At 37.0% G+C, this 15,051-nt stretch overlaps 1 protein-coding gene across 1 annotated transcript; it reads left to right on the forward strand.

Annotated features, from left to right (window-relative positions):
* LOC120268926 lies at positions 1–14,886 on the forward strand. The gene is made up of 19 exons (XM_039276194.1): positions 1–333; positions 1,244–1,898; positions 1,990–2,078; positions 2,230–2,319; positions 4,201–4,951; positions 5,064–6,143; positions 6,292–6,409; positions 7,161–8,965; positions 9,309–9,441; positions 9,594–9,717; positions 9,799–9,882; positions 10,096–10,539; positions 10,736–10,831; positions 11,950–12,114; positions 12,425–12,607; positions 13,793–13,906; positions 13,992–14,174; positions 14,283–14,327; positions 14,587–14,886. Exons 1-19 carry the CDS (start codon positions 1–3, stop codon positions 14,716–14,718), a joined length of 6,624 nt encoding a protein of 2,207 aa, XP_039132128.1. The 3' UTR covers positions 14,719–14,886.
* Positions 14,887–15,051: the final 165 nt, after the last annotated feature.

Here is a 15,051-nt window from a genome sequence, read left to right on the forward strand (position 1 = left end):
ATGAAGTTCGAATCTCGAGGAAATCGTACGGTGAGAAAAATTCCCTTTGGAAAAGAAGCAAAGGGGGTCAGTTTGGTCATTGGGTGCCATGATTTCTCTTTCACTGTTGCTCCCTCGCTGAAAGCCTGCAAACGCTCAGACCTCTCTCAGAGCACGAGAGCGAGAGAGCGAGAGAGATGGAGATGTTGCCATCCATGGAGGACTAGTTTGATCGGATTGGAGATGGAGGGTGGGTGGCAATCCAAGCTCCCATCTACTTGGCCTCCCTCGCCACCGGGAACTGTGCCGTTGACGCCTCCTCCACCGCCGATCGTCTCCGGATCCGCTAGTCAGGTATCGTTTCTATTTCTTTTCTCTATGGTCTTTGAATTGTTGTTTTTTGTTTTGCCTTTTGATTTTGGTTTTTCTAGGGCGAGGATGTTATCTTGTGATGTTTTTGGGAAGTAACTGGAATGCGGGTGTTCTTGATCGATGATTTTTTTCTTTTTTTAGGGTTTGGTTGTTGCTTCGTTGTTCTCTCTTGTTTGTTTTGGTTCTGCGCTTGTGGTTGTGATGTTGTGCTATTTTGGGATGTGATTATAGTGTTGGTGTTCTTTGATTGTTTTGTGGATGTGTGATGGTTTTTTTTTAGGTTTAGTTGTTAGTCATATTTTGGAATGTGAGTATGTGTTGATTTGTTGGGGGCTAAAAAAAGAGGTCGTTATGTTATGTATTGAATGCGTTCAGATGCTTTTAAGAAGATTGGTAGCATTGCTGGGAATTATAAGGTCTTGGCTTGCAATTATTTACATTGTGTAGCTGAAAGTGCTTTCGGTTGGGTGGCATTCTTATTCATTGTATTAAAAGTTGTTTAAATGTGTTATGTGTGTAGCAAAGACTAATTTGTGACAAAGAATGGTAGAAGCATTAGCCCCACTAGGTACTTGGCACTTTCCTAGTGGTGTTGTTAGCTTGATTTGATGGAGCAGAATCCATAATATAAAGTTGAGTTGTAACTGCTTAGACGTCACCAAGGAAGTGACTGCAATGCACAAATTAAATGGAGTTGTTGTTTGTATGGTCCACAAAAGAATCAAATTTGAGAAGTGATTATGAGCGTTCATACAATTCCATCTGAATCTAATTGTATTCTGTTTTAAGAATTTTGTCTGAGCATGTTTTCTCTGCCTTTGTATTGTTTTAACTCTCACAACAAGTTTGATTATGTTGTTCATGAGGACATGAGGCTTTTCTTTATCATCAGCCTGCTCTGCATCCTTTTACTCAGCCACCCATAATTCTTGGAGAAACTGATCGAGCTATTCTTCAGGAACCATTTGTCTTCAGCAATTTGAACTTGAGTTCCAGCTGGTCAGGCCAGGCAGAAGTGAGCAATCCGATACTAGCTCTTTTGTCAGGGGATTCGCGTCAACTCAGTAGCACTCTTCTACAATTTCCAAATTCAGCTTCTGTGGCCACTAAGCTTTCTACTCACAGCAGTGATGTTATAATTAGCAGTGCCGGTGGTGTCATACCAATTTCAGGTTTGGCATCTTCATCTGACAATCATGGAAATGACCCTATGGGTAACAGAGAACTTCCATTTGCCACCTCTAAGTCAAAGTTGACGTCCCGAACTCCTATTTCACCAAACAATCTTCAGTTATATGGTTCTTGCCACCATACTTCGGATTCATCTAAAATAGTTCATCAAGCATTTCAAGGCAACAATAATGGGATGGCACTGTCATCTACTGGGCATGAGTGGCGTAATTTAAGTATGCCTACAAATGCCATGTATCATCAGTCCATGAATCATGGGATAGTTCCAAAGTCCACGTTAAAAGTCAAGTCCGCGATCTCTAATCAAGCATCTGCGTTATGTGGTGGTCATCTTCATGCCTTTTGCTTGAACACAGGCTAGTCAACTTCTTTTACTCATTATGCAGTTCATGTTATTCTGCTGTTATTTGTTAGAATTGTTACTGATGTTTGTTTAGTCTGTCACAGTGGGACAGCTTTTTTTGAGTGATACGGGGCTTCTGGGAGTTCTTTGTTTGTGCCATAGTTTGCCTATGTCTGTGGCGAAGTTTTGCGAGGTAGATCAATAGAACATCATCAAAGCATATTACGTTTGTGTTTTAGTTAGCTAATCTTTAACCACCACCCCCTTCTTTCTCCCCCTGTGTTTATCTTTATGCCCTGGCATTTACATATAGCGGGATGTGTTCTGAAGATCATTATTTGCAGCATTCTGGGTCATCTTCAGTTTATCCTGGTGATGCTGTCCATTTGGAGAATGGTCTAACTGTTGCTCAGTGGTTTCATCTTAGTTTTGGAGTAAGTGCTCTTTTCATTGGTTTTAACTTATAATTTTTTGGACTTCATGTCTTAAAGAATCTCATCATTCCATTGGAGGACTTGAGCTTCATTTTTGTAGTCATTGCTATTGGATTTGCTTCCAGAAATTGGTTTAAATCATTGTTCCTTTTATTTTATGAAACTTGCGATGTGACATTCTGATTAATTGGCAATTCTGTGAACAGAAGATAACCAATGTGTAGTATTGTTGAACTTGAGGACCTATTTGTAGTAATTCTTACCATTTATAACAATATGTAGGACGGTAAAAGAAAAATAAGGAGATAATCTCTAGATTAGTGTGGAGATTCAAAGAAAACGAAAGGGGAGGCTGGACATACTAAGATGACCTTACATAAGTTATAGAGTACAGTGTAATTCCTGTTGACTGACTGATTAGATCAGGTCAGCTTGGAACTAGACCAATTTTTATCAACTATACCAGGCTGGCCTTGAAATTAGTCCCATTTTTAGTAACCAGTCTAATCTGACCTTACATATTGTTTTCATATGAATGATATTTCTTCCAGGTTCACGTTGCTACACTCATGTGAAATATTCTGAATAGTAGGGATGCTGGTATTGCTATCAAATATTTTAGTGAAGTATATGAATTAATGATAATTCAACAATTAAATTAGTATGGTCTGGTAAGTATAGCCTGCAGTTAGATGTCAGAGTAATGAGCTGTAGGAATGACTGTTGTCAGCTTTTTTATTTAATAAAAAAAGATGAGACTTTAGAAGAGTTTGGCTGTCAATGCAGATCCAACATTAGTTAGTGATGTATCTGTCAATTGAGAAGAAACGGCAACTTCGTTATTCAGTTGTTTAGCATAATTCACCCATGTGATTCCCCTTATAACATGCAGATATATATAGGAAATTCACAGTACAGTATTTTCCCCCTTTTCTCAAGAACTGTTTTATACAATGTATACTTAAGTAGTTAACAAATATTTTAGACATGAAAAAAAGAATGAGTTTATGTTGTGAACATTTGCAATATTGCATGATACATTTGATCGGAAAGTGAAGGGAGAATATTCTTGAATAGTATAAATGTTAATGATGTCGTAAGTGATGATAATGGTAATTGGTAGCATGTCCAGATAATGAGGGCATTGTAGCTATTCTTGTGGAGATCACTTTCTTTCTTTGTTGTACTAGTCTTCACATGTCACCTGCTAGTGCAATGGCGTGGTAGTATTAAGAAGTTGATTTTAAATCATGCAATATTTCTTTGAAGTCATGTCTGTAACTCTTAGCAGCAAAATGCTATGGTAGCATAGCAAAGTTGATTCTGAATATGACTGTTAGGACTTCATGAAAATATTTTTTGACATCATTGTCGGCTTGGACTGATGTTTCTCCTTGTGAGAATTAGGTTTTCTCATAATAACCCAAGTACTTCAGCTTCCATTTTGTGTTACACACTGTTTCTATGTGCTAAATGATCTGAAGTATATGAGAGTCTGGGAGAGAATTAGTTATTTTTTATGTTTGAATAGCTCATGTTTGGTGGTGGTGTTGTTAACAAGTCGATCCTGTGAGGTTGCACACATGTACTGGTTAAAATGATTACAATTTGAATATGGCTAATACACATTAAGCAAAATATTAGAAATTTATCAATGGAAAGAGGGCTGTTTGTGGCTACTTGTTTATAAATCTTATGTTGCTACATTTAAGAACATACAATAAATAGAATTTTCTGGCCCGACTTACTAGAAACTTAGCATGCTTGGGGAATTTGTGAATCCTATAAGTAGCAGTACCACTATGAGAAGTCTAATTTTAGTATTCCTTTATTACTTGGACTTTTGAAGGTACGGTGTGTGATGTTTGACTGATGGTTTAGATTAGGATTCCAGATAATGATAATGGATGGGATTGGCCGGATGGTTTTTCACCAAAAAGTGGCCCTGCTGCATCAAAAGCCAATAATTTCCCTTTGTTGCTGAAGAATCTTGGGACATCTCCATCTGAATCATTTTGTGGCTTTAAGAGATATGGAGAACAATGGAATAACTTTGTACATCCAAGCCACTCTTCTACAGGAGCACCGGAGCAGATTACCCATGATAGATCTCTGAGTACGATTGTGAATAATGATTATCTGGGGAATGCCTCTGCTAGCACCAGTTTATACTCAAAGAACTTCTCTGGTTCAGCACAATGTTCCACATCTGCTGCAGCTAAAAGTCAAGTGGTGCACGCAGTTAAGGAAGCTCCTGTCTGGATACATCGTTCAGCTTCAGTTTTAGCTCTTCATAAGCGGGAGCAAAGTGCTGGGCATCAATTTGTTGTGGACAATGCCGGCACAGGTATGTGTGGAACATCAGTTTCTCACCCGTCTTTAGGCTTAAAGAAATCTTCCCCAGCCAAAGAGTGTGAGGTAGACAAGGGCAAATATTTGAGTGAAACATTCTGGGATTATAGGAATGGTGTTTCTTCAAACATTGAGTTGAGGCTTGGGCAGCCATCTCAACATAACCAAACTTTTGTTGGGCCAATTTCATCGTCTGTGCATCCTAGCCAAACTGAGGTACCGAGCAATTCTCACAAGGCCTGCTTACCTCAACCATTAATGTGCTCAAGTAAGCTAGCTGGTGAGTCACAATTTGCATTCTCAGCAAGCTCATCTCAACCTTGAATTTGTCATACCTTTTGCACTCCTTTTACTTTGAGGTTATATTCATTGGTGATCTTTTTTGGATGCAGCTGAATGTGCCCCTGAAATAAATAAAATCAGGCCATTATGGAGCTATTCATCAGAAAGATCAGCTCCAAATTGCAGATTGTTGCAAAATGCAATTGGAAAAGAAGTGACTACTGATAATTCAGAGACTGATCTCATGGATAATTCAGCTAAAAATTCGGCTATATCTTTGTTTCTTTCCCACCTTAATTATACTGAAGGGAATAACACGTCTAATATTGTTGATGAATGTGAAAACTATATGAGTTCAACACTTGATGATTATTCCCTCACAGCTAGAAGCAACCTCACAGAGTTTATCAAAAATGATAATGATGTAACTGAAGGGAAATCTTGTATAAATGCAGCATACCCTATCAATCGTTGTGAAAAAAGGAAGGACCAGAGTGTTGATGTCCATGGTTGGAATAATATATTGGGACACAACTCTGTGGTTGATGATAAGCTGGAAATTGACAATGGTGGTATCAGTGAGCTTGGTAATCATAGGTGTTATTGCATAGGTGATTCATTATCTTATTTGTATCCTCATCAGCAACCTGGTGTACTGAATGTTGCTTCTAATGCGGGGAGCGCCAAGCATTGTGGGAAATTTCCATTGGGTGAAGTCACGGGCCATCATAAGCACCTTAATTATAAATCCACAAATGCAGTTCATGTAGCCACTCATTCTGGTCCTCTTGACTTGCAAATACCAAGCAATATCCCTGGAACAAACTCATGTTTTTCTGGGACGCAATCCTCTCTGACAAGCAAGCAGCGTGCTGATAATGCCCATCATTCTGTGGATGAAAACTTAATCCTCCTGGCTTTGAGGCATGAGGCTGATTTTTCTAAGTTGGAGTTATCTAATAATTCCACTGAAACTAGCAATCTGCATGCAAGATCCTGCTGTCTTTCAGCCATGGCATTACTTAGAAATGGAAATAAAGATGCTACAGCCACATCTGATGAATTAAGGCAAATGCCTTGTTGTAGCATGCAACAGGGTGCATTCAACCATTTTAGAGCTGTTCATTCATGCTCTAATAGTTATTGTGGTGCTGGTTATAACATCATAACTGGGAAGCCTGGTGTTGCAGGTGGATTTCTCCTTTCATGACATATCTAATGCATGCCCATACAAATTACAGTTATAAAGTTTCACTTATGCTGCAAATTTCTCTCCTTGGTTTGTCTAGCTATTGTTGGTTATGCATCCAAATTTGTTCACATGGTTGTTTTATATAGGTCCAAACACATGTAGTTGCTCGGGTCTGCAACCAAGAATTTCACTCTGCTGTAAAGAGCATGACATCCTGTGTCCTATGTGTCATCCATGTGGTTCTGGTGGGCAAGCTCTGTTGAGGTTACGCTTATCTTTCTACTGTTTGTTCTAGCTATAACATAAATATTTATAGAATAAAGTATCTATGCTAAGTGCGGGAAGTCTTTATGCCATGTGTATAACTGATCTTTTGACATATATTTACATCTATTGATAGCATTTATTTTCCTCTTACAGGTAGTGATGGTATTTGATCTTGTTCTCTTTAAGGGTGATTTGTGCTTTGATGTACAATTTAGCAGTGAATCATCAGCATATTAGCGACTGGAATTTTTGCATAAAGTAACATTGATTGCATAAGGATTTATTGGAGTAATTGATTTGTGTCAACTATCCAGTTTGGAGGTTGATCATCAAAATAAAAGCTTACAAGAAGCTTTGTCTAAAGTTACGTTGGCTACATAAGAATGCATGGAATTATTTATTGAGCTCTAAATCATAGGCATACCACAATCTCAGGTTTATAAATGTTGTATTAGTCATGTCATTTATGTCTTAGCTACCAGTGCTTCTTTCCATAATTACGGCCATTATTTGGAGTGAAGCTGATCTCATTACATCTAAAAGCATGCAGAGCATTATGCCATGATTTGAAAACTATTAATTTCATGAACAATGTGATTGATTGATTTCAAGGCTGGTTAAAGTATGTTTGAAATTTCTTTTTATTTCTCTCTCATGATAAATATTTGTGTGGATTATTTTTGCTGTAGATTTATGTATACTCACCTTTGATAGTCTGGACATATTTTAATTTATAAAATTACAACAGAAATGGGAGAAGCTCAAACAATGTTGCAACTGAGCATGCTAAGTGTGAAATGTGTGTGAAGGAACGTATTTACTGCTCCTCAGGGCAATGCTGCCAATCATTTCCCTCAAATTGCTTGACGGGACCTTGTTTTTCAAGGGATGAGCCTTTCTACGGCAGTAAGGAACAATGTGCTTGTGAGAAGCCAAAAATAAATGCTTCCATAACCCATGATGCTGAAGATGAAAAAAGATTAAAAACAAATCAAATAGATTGCTTTAGAAAACATGCCATCGTGCAGAGTGACTGCCAAATTGCTTTCTGGAGAGATGTCCCTAATAGAGTATTAGAGCATTCGAAAGATACTGGCAAGGAGAAGTCTCTGTGTGTTATGGAGTCTGATGGATTCATCACTAATAAGCACACAGTGACAGCTGTGAAAGAGTTTGATTGCACCTATCAAGAATCTAAGTCTTTGAAAGAGAGACAAGTTATTAATGTTTCCTCTGGGCCTTCTGACTATTCTGCTCCTGCAGCCACTGAAATTTCCGTTAAAACTAATGACAGTGATTCTTTTAGTGAAGATGATGGAACTGCAGAGTTTGTTCATGATTTTACTGCTGATGAAGAATCCCGAATTGAGAAGTGTGGCTCATCTGATTATCCACCGGACTGTAGATTTCTAGAAGTTGAGGAGCATGTATCATTGAGTTCATCCAAGTCAAAAGATGTAGGAAATAAGAGTGGTGCTTTTAGAGAAAATTTAGAGTTGCAGCAACCAAAGAGGAATTTCAAAGTCAAAAAGAGAAAAGGTCCAATAAAATGGAGGAGTCTTAATGATTATCTTCCTGTGCCAGCTCTTGCTAACACCCATTCTGATTTACCAGACGCTATTGGAAATTCAAAAGTTTGTCTTTCTTCATTGAAAGAAACAGAAGCTCCTATTGAACCTAGTAGTGAGATGCAAAAGTTAAGCAATTTATCTTGCAAGTCTCCCAGTATAAAGCGGAAGCGCTCCACATTGTCCTCTATAAAATCATTATACTGGAAGAGATTTAAAAGTTATCAGTTAATACTAGAAGATGATAAAGCACAATCCAGTAGTCATAACTGCAATCATGATGGAATAAGATTTGATGATGATCTGCTTGTGAACCATATGCAAGAACCTGCAGAAAGGGAACATTATCAGGTAGATGCTGAAGTCCCACATTCAGACATGTCATTATGTGGAAAGAGCTCTCCTGACCATGAAACAGTTAAATTTAGTAAGAAGCCGAGGCCCATTGTCTGTGGGAATTTGGGTGTCATATCTGATGGACTGAATAATCAACAGAAACCTGCAAAAATCCTTTCCCTTAAGTTGGTCATGAAAAATTCCAAGAGATGTGAAAGGTTTGGATGTGAAGGAAAAGATCAACTATCCTCCAGTTTGCAGAGAAAATCATGCCCAATCACATGTGACAGTAGCTGCAATGATTTGCTTCTCGAGGAGGAAACATCTAATGGCAGTCATTCTAGTATTGTAAATAATTCAATTGTTCCAAAAATTACAGAAGTTTTGGACCCTGTCTCCATGGTTTCGTATTCAAATAAAGTCTGCTTGAATAAGAATGGCGGATGTGTAGATCATATATCCATGACAAAAAAGGCGAACAATTACGCAAATTCAAAATCCGGTACATGTAAGGAAGGTTCTCTGCACATATACATGGAAACTCGTAAACGCAGTCTGAGTAAATTAATGGGAGAAGATAACAAAATGATCATATCTACCTGTTCACCAAGCCTTGGGGAAAAGGAGTGCTATAATGTAATTGAAGCAGGTATTCAACTGAACTCCTCATGAATGAATGTTATAATATCATGGCGTTTGTTTGTGTGTGCAAAACAGAAATTTTTTGCTCTCGTCAGATATTGTAATTTTTAATTTCAGATTGATATTAAGAGATTTTATAGAATGTTATTATCGTGGTGTTTGTGTGTCCATCACAGAAATGTTTTGTTCTAGGGATATATTTTAATCTTTGAATCTCTGATTGATATTAATAGATTTTGCAGAATAATTTCTGGGTTCCACAAATTTGCCTTCGGTTTGGCCTATTGTTATAGTGTCTTGTGGAGAACTAATTACCTTTTCAATCACAGTCTAATAAGATATTTTTGCAGGAGATGGTGAATTTGATGAAGAATCATGTTCAAAGAAGATTGTAAGTGGTGCATCAGCAGCAGAAATCAATTATGTCAGTGATTCTCAGAAATTGCAACATGGTGTTTCTGAAACTCTTATCGGAACAAGAAGGTAGTTATCCTCCTCATATGGTATTGTAGGCTTACTTTTTGGGGATGCTTGTCTCCAGACACCCCATTCCACAATCATAGTCACCCTAGCTTGCTATTTACCATGACATCTATGTGACTTTCTTGACGTTTTCACCTTCGATATTTCTTCAGATCCAGAAAAGGACGGGCAAGCCGCTCCCTTCTTGCAGATTCAGATGCATTTTGTTGTGTATGTGGTAGCTCAAATAATGAAGAAATTGATCGCTTGCTAGAGTGCAGCCAATGCTTGATTAGAGTATGTCTGACACAATCGCTGTTCATTTTCCCCCTTGTTTTTGGTGTGGAACATGTTCAACATGGCTGAAGCTTTTTGTAGGTGCATCAGGCATGCTATGGTGTTTCAAAGGTTCCTAAAGGCCATTGGTATTGCAGACCATGCAAAGTCAAGTCAAAAAACATAGTGAGTAATAAATATTTTGGTCTATTATTTTTGTACACTTGATATACTTATAAGCATTTTGTTCTAAATGTAGACATGTCTTTTGTTAGTATAACTGAGATGAATTCATTTAATACTTGCGATAACTGGAACGTACTCTTTAATCTCAGCCAAAAGCATTACATGCTGATGAAGTATACCAAGCAAGAGTCTTATTTTTGTGCTTATATGCAGGTTTGCGTGCTTTGTGGCTATGGTGGTGGAGCCATGACACGGGCATTGAAAAGTCGAAACATTGTTAGAAGTCTATTGAAGGTCTGGAAAGTTGGTTTGGAATTCAAACCTATGGAGTCTTTTCAAAATGAGACCCGGGAACCTAGTTTGTATGATGAAGCATCCAGATCTAGTCCTGGTTGTGGCTCCCCACGCTATCCTGGAACTTATTATGGAGATGTTCCAAAAGTTGATTTGCAAGACCAGGATATGAAGCTGAATTTTGATAATCATCAGAATAATCTGCAAGCTGATAATACAATTATTAATGGAGTATATGACCCATGTCTTACCCAGTGGGTTCATATGGTTTGTGGCCTCTGGACACCTGGTACAAGATGTCCAAATGTTGACACAATGAATGCTTTTGATGTCTCTGGTGCTTCACCTGCTAGGAATGGCATTGTAAGATCTTTCTTCATTTGCATAAGTTTGAGCATGCAGACTAACAATAAGAAACTTCAGTAAATTATTTTCATCTTTGTCCTTCAAATGTTATGAATCACAATTTTGAAAATTTTACTTGGTGGAAAAAGTTAATTTTTTGCAATGCTGTTGGTGAACCACTTTATTTTTGATTACCTGTGTTGTTTATTTTCAGGTTTGCTCGATTTGTAATCGTCCTGGAGGTGCATGTATCCGTTGCAGGGTTGTCAATTGCTCTATCCACTTTCATCCATGGTGTGCACACCAGAAGGTATACCTATTAAAACTGCTTGAATTTATCTGAACAGTTTATCAAAATGGCTGCATATTTTGCATAACTATCTAGCATTATATGTTGATACCAGTCTGGATTAAATAATATTTTAGTTGTTTATATATTCAGACTAGTTTGAGAGTTATGCATTATAATTGCACTGCAGTATTTATAAAAATTTTCTGTCCTAAATTGTGTAAATATAAAATAAGCTTCTATATGGGTATATTTATATATGTAAAATATTAGATGGAGTCATGGACAAGTATATCTGCATAGGTTGGGACAAATTTATTCCAATTGCAAGTGCCAAACTCTGGAATATTTTCATGTTTACATGTGCAACAAACATGTTGGTTGTAATCCCTTATTCATCTTTATCCCACATAATAAAAGACTCTTAGAAGTTCCAACAAGGAATATGTGATAAGTTTCTAACCCGTTTGTTGCCAACTTGCTTTATAGGTATTAGTGAGAATCTTGCAATAACATCTTCCATGGGTAAATAGACTTGTATTTGACATATTTCATAATTGTAGTGTTTAGACATGGGTCATGCCTTATGTGCAATGATTACTCAATTATGAATTTTTATATGTTCATCTGACAATCTTGAGACATTAGTGAATTGATGTATCCTTTTAGGTGGATGCTTGTCACATGCATCTCTATGATGATTGTGGCCATTCTATAGTCCAATTTGTTAGCATTTGTATGTTTATGACTTGATGGTTGATGTGATCCTCCTTATCTTTTATAACCGTTTTGGTGGTTGGTGGTTCTTGACATGATGTTTGCACCAGGTCATTGTTGTATGGAATCTGCACATTTCCACTATTTTGCCTCCGTGCATTTTATTTTGGATATAATTACGTGATGTAAGAAATCTTCAAATGGCGATTAAACCCTTGAAATTTCATTTATGGTTTTTAAATTTTAATTCTATCAAGCCCATTGAATTCTATTTTTAACTTCTGGTTGGTTTCGTTCTGTGATGATGGTGATATATCATAGTTATCATGATTGACTAGTTTTTTCCAGAGACTGCTTGCCAAGAAGAAAACTGAAGTTGCTAATTATTATTTGCTCCTTAGTAATGCTTGTTTATTGTGCAGGGTTTGTTGCAAAGTGAGACTGAAGGTGTTGATAATGAAAATGTAGGATTTTATGGAAGATGTTTACTTCACGCAACATACCAAAGTTGTCTGGCCGACAGTAATTCTGTGGATACTCAAGTTGAAAGCCCTAGAAATAAAGAATTTAGTTGTGCTCGCATAGAGGTATGTTGCTGCACATATGACTTTAAGTATTTATTTATTTATTTTTATAAAAAAAAGCTACACTCTGGCTATTGATTGCATGTTGAATCTTGAACAATTGATTTTAGGACTGTAGCTACAATTCACTTTTTTATGAACTTGTTTTGATGGGGAATAAATGACTAAGACATTGAAATTTCTCACCCAAATATTTAACATATGATATCTAGTCTAATTCTTGACATTTTAGGTGAAATTGGTTAGTATCTTCTGGCGCTTCTAAATTTACATATTAGAAGGAAAAATCTTTCATATCAATCTATTTTAATAGGGTTTCAGAGGCAGAAAAAGAGAGGAAGGCTTTAATCTCAATTTTCGAAAGCATTACAAGGATGGGATGGGCCGCATTGTTACCCAAGCCCAGATAAATGCATGGATTTTCATAAACGGACAGAAATCATTCTTGAGAGGGCCACAGAAAGTGCCATGTTCGGATGTTGAGCATGACTTCCGGGTATGTTCTATCTCCCTTGTCATAAATTATTGTGCTAATCAAAACATTGTGCCATGTGATTTTGATATCTGAAAAATTATTTCTTGAATGAGATTCTCCAATAAATATAGTTTGTTGAATGTAGGATTTCCTGCTTTGTGTTTTGAAATATGTGCTTACAGTTGGAATTAAGGCAATTATAACGTCAATTGTTTGAATCTGAATGTGTGTTCCACACTTTCACACATACTGTATATATATGGAAGGTGCCTTGAGTCATCTTGGGATGAAATGCAGCTGGAATTTAGATAGGATGGATTGGAAGTATTTATCGATATTTTCTTCTCTTTGATAGTGGAATGAGAGATGAAGCATTGGGCTTAATTTTACTATTGTGAAGTTTGTTGAAAAGAAAATTGCCACATGGTTGTTTCGCAACTTGCGATAATTTATGTTGGGCACTATGAAGTGCTCAAGTGCATGGATCATGAGTCAAATGATGTTCTCGATAAATATTTATTATTTGGGAGGATAAGTTCTATCTACTGTATTTATCTTGTTCAACACTTCCTGCCCTTATGACATTTTTGAGAACACATATCTCCTGACTCCAGTTTGTCAGATTTTTAACTTTTTTTAAGTAAGTTCTCTCTGGCCATTTTAATCTTGTGCATAAGCTTGAAGGAAAATTAATTTTGATCAAATTTAGTAGAACCACGTTCTCGTACAAGTACATGATATGAGTGGAACCAAGACGGGGCCTATCCGCAACAGAATTATCTAATTTTTATACCATTTGTATTGTTAACATTTTTCTCAAATCTTTTTAGCCAGTGTAAGCTTGCAGATGCGGAATCCATTCATTTTTTATTAGCACATGATGGAAGAGACTTGGTCTAGCAGAAATGTAAGCCAGTGTGGGGACGTGGGAGAGGATTAGGCCAAAAAAAAAAAAACTCATATTTTGATTGCCAGATGACTGATGTAGACATGTTAGCATTCACTATGGTATAGTGCGTATCAACATCTTTGTTAGTTCTTCTACTTGAACTTAGTTGCTTTTATCACTCTGCACCAGATTGAATGTTAGGTTTGACGTTGTATTCCTTATATTTTCATCTTGTGTTTTACTGGGCATTTTTTACCTCCTTGATGAAGGAATTGAAGTATTTGGGAAATTATTAAACAGACTTCAATCTTTCGCAGAAAGAATATATCCGCTACAAGCAGATGAAAGGTTGGAAAAGATTGGTGGTTTACAAATCTGGAATTCATGCGCTTGGCCTTTATACGGCTCAGTTCATTGTTCGTGGAGCTATGGTGATAAACTCATCAGGATTCTTTTTTTATAAGCTGACAACAGGCAAATTTTTATATTTTAGATCTTGTGCTAACATTCTTTTAGGTTGTTGAGTATGTGGGTGAGATTGTGGGGCTACGGGTGGCTGACAAACGAGAAATTGAATACCAATCTGGAAGAAAGCTACAATATAAGAGTGCCTGCTACTTCTTTAGGATCGATAAGGAGCATATTATTGATGCTACCCGTAAAGGTGGAATTGCACGTTTTGTCAACCATTCCTGTCTGGTGTGGTCCATTCTCTTCCAAAGTTACAAATTCCATTCACCATTTTGCCAATGCTTGTAATCACGTCTAACCATTTACCTCTATCTTGTCGGCTTTGGATGGAATCAGCCAAATTGCGTGGCCAAGATCATTTCAGTCCGGAATGAGAAGAAGGTAACTACTACTCTTTTCTGCAGTCAAGACCATTGAATCATATGACTTAGTGTAAAGTCTTGCCACTTTTCCAGAATGTATTAGTGATTCCCCATAACTTCAGCTCAACTACTCCATTCCATCAGCAGTACTTGCCACAAACTCTTCCGTATCTTCAAATTTTTGCTGGAAATTTCTAGCTTTTCATTCCTTAAATTTTTTTCCTCACAATGAATGATTACAGAACAAGAAAATGACGAAACTCTCTTCTGTATCACAGGTCGTTTTCTTTGCTGAAAGGGACATAAATCCAGGAGAAGAAATCACTTATGACTATCACTTCAACCATGAAGATGAAGGTAAGAAACTGCCATGCTTTTTGCAATTCAAAAAATTGTCGCCGGTCTCTTAATTAGTGAAAATGTGGGTATGAAATTTGCCTCTTCTCTGATGCTATGCACATTGGCTATATTTTTTTCTTTTCGTATTAATTTCGCCATGTTGATATTGATATCACCCTGGACATGCATTCCGATTATTTTAAGAGATCCTTCGCTTTAGCATGAGCAAATTTCTTCAATTGTTTCTTAATTTTTTAATTCATTTAATTGGGTTTAGATTAAATTTATGTTGAGTGTGTTTTGTTTTGCTATAAAAGAAAACTTGCACGCAACAGCATTATTGTAGTAAGGAAGAAGGTGCTCTTCTGATGACTTGCATTAGAAGATGCTTCTTTCTCACATCA

Source organism: Dioscorea cayenensis, chromosome 9 (assembly GCF_009730915.1).
Source record: "Dioscorea cayenensis subsp. rotundata cultivar TDr96_F1 chromosome 9, TDr96_F1_v2_PseudoChromosome.rev07_lg8_w22 25.fasta, whole genome shotgun sequence".
In the NCBI taxonomy this organism is placed as follows: domain Eukaryota; kingdom Viridiplantae; phylum Streptophyta; class Magnoliopsida; order Dioscoreales; family Dioscoreaceae; genus Dioscorea; species Dioscorea cayenensis.

Excerpts from the sequence above, each read along its gene's own strand:
- LOC120268926 (XM_039276194.1), top strand. The coding sequence starts at position 1 with ATGAAGTTCGAATCTCGAGGAAATCGTACGGTGAGAAAAATTCCCTTT. Across the intron at positions 9,442-9,593 it reads ACTCTTATCGGAACAAGAAG|ATCCAGAAAAGGACGGGCAA; the intron begins GTAGTTATCCTC and ends ATATTTCTTCAG. Across the intron at positions 12,115-12,424 it reads TTAGTTGTGCTCGCATAGAG|GGTTTCAGAGGCAGAAAAAG; the intron begins GTATGTTGCTGC and ends CTATTTTAATAG.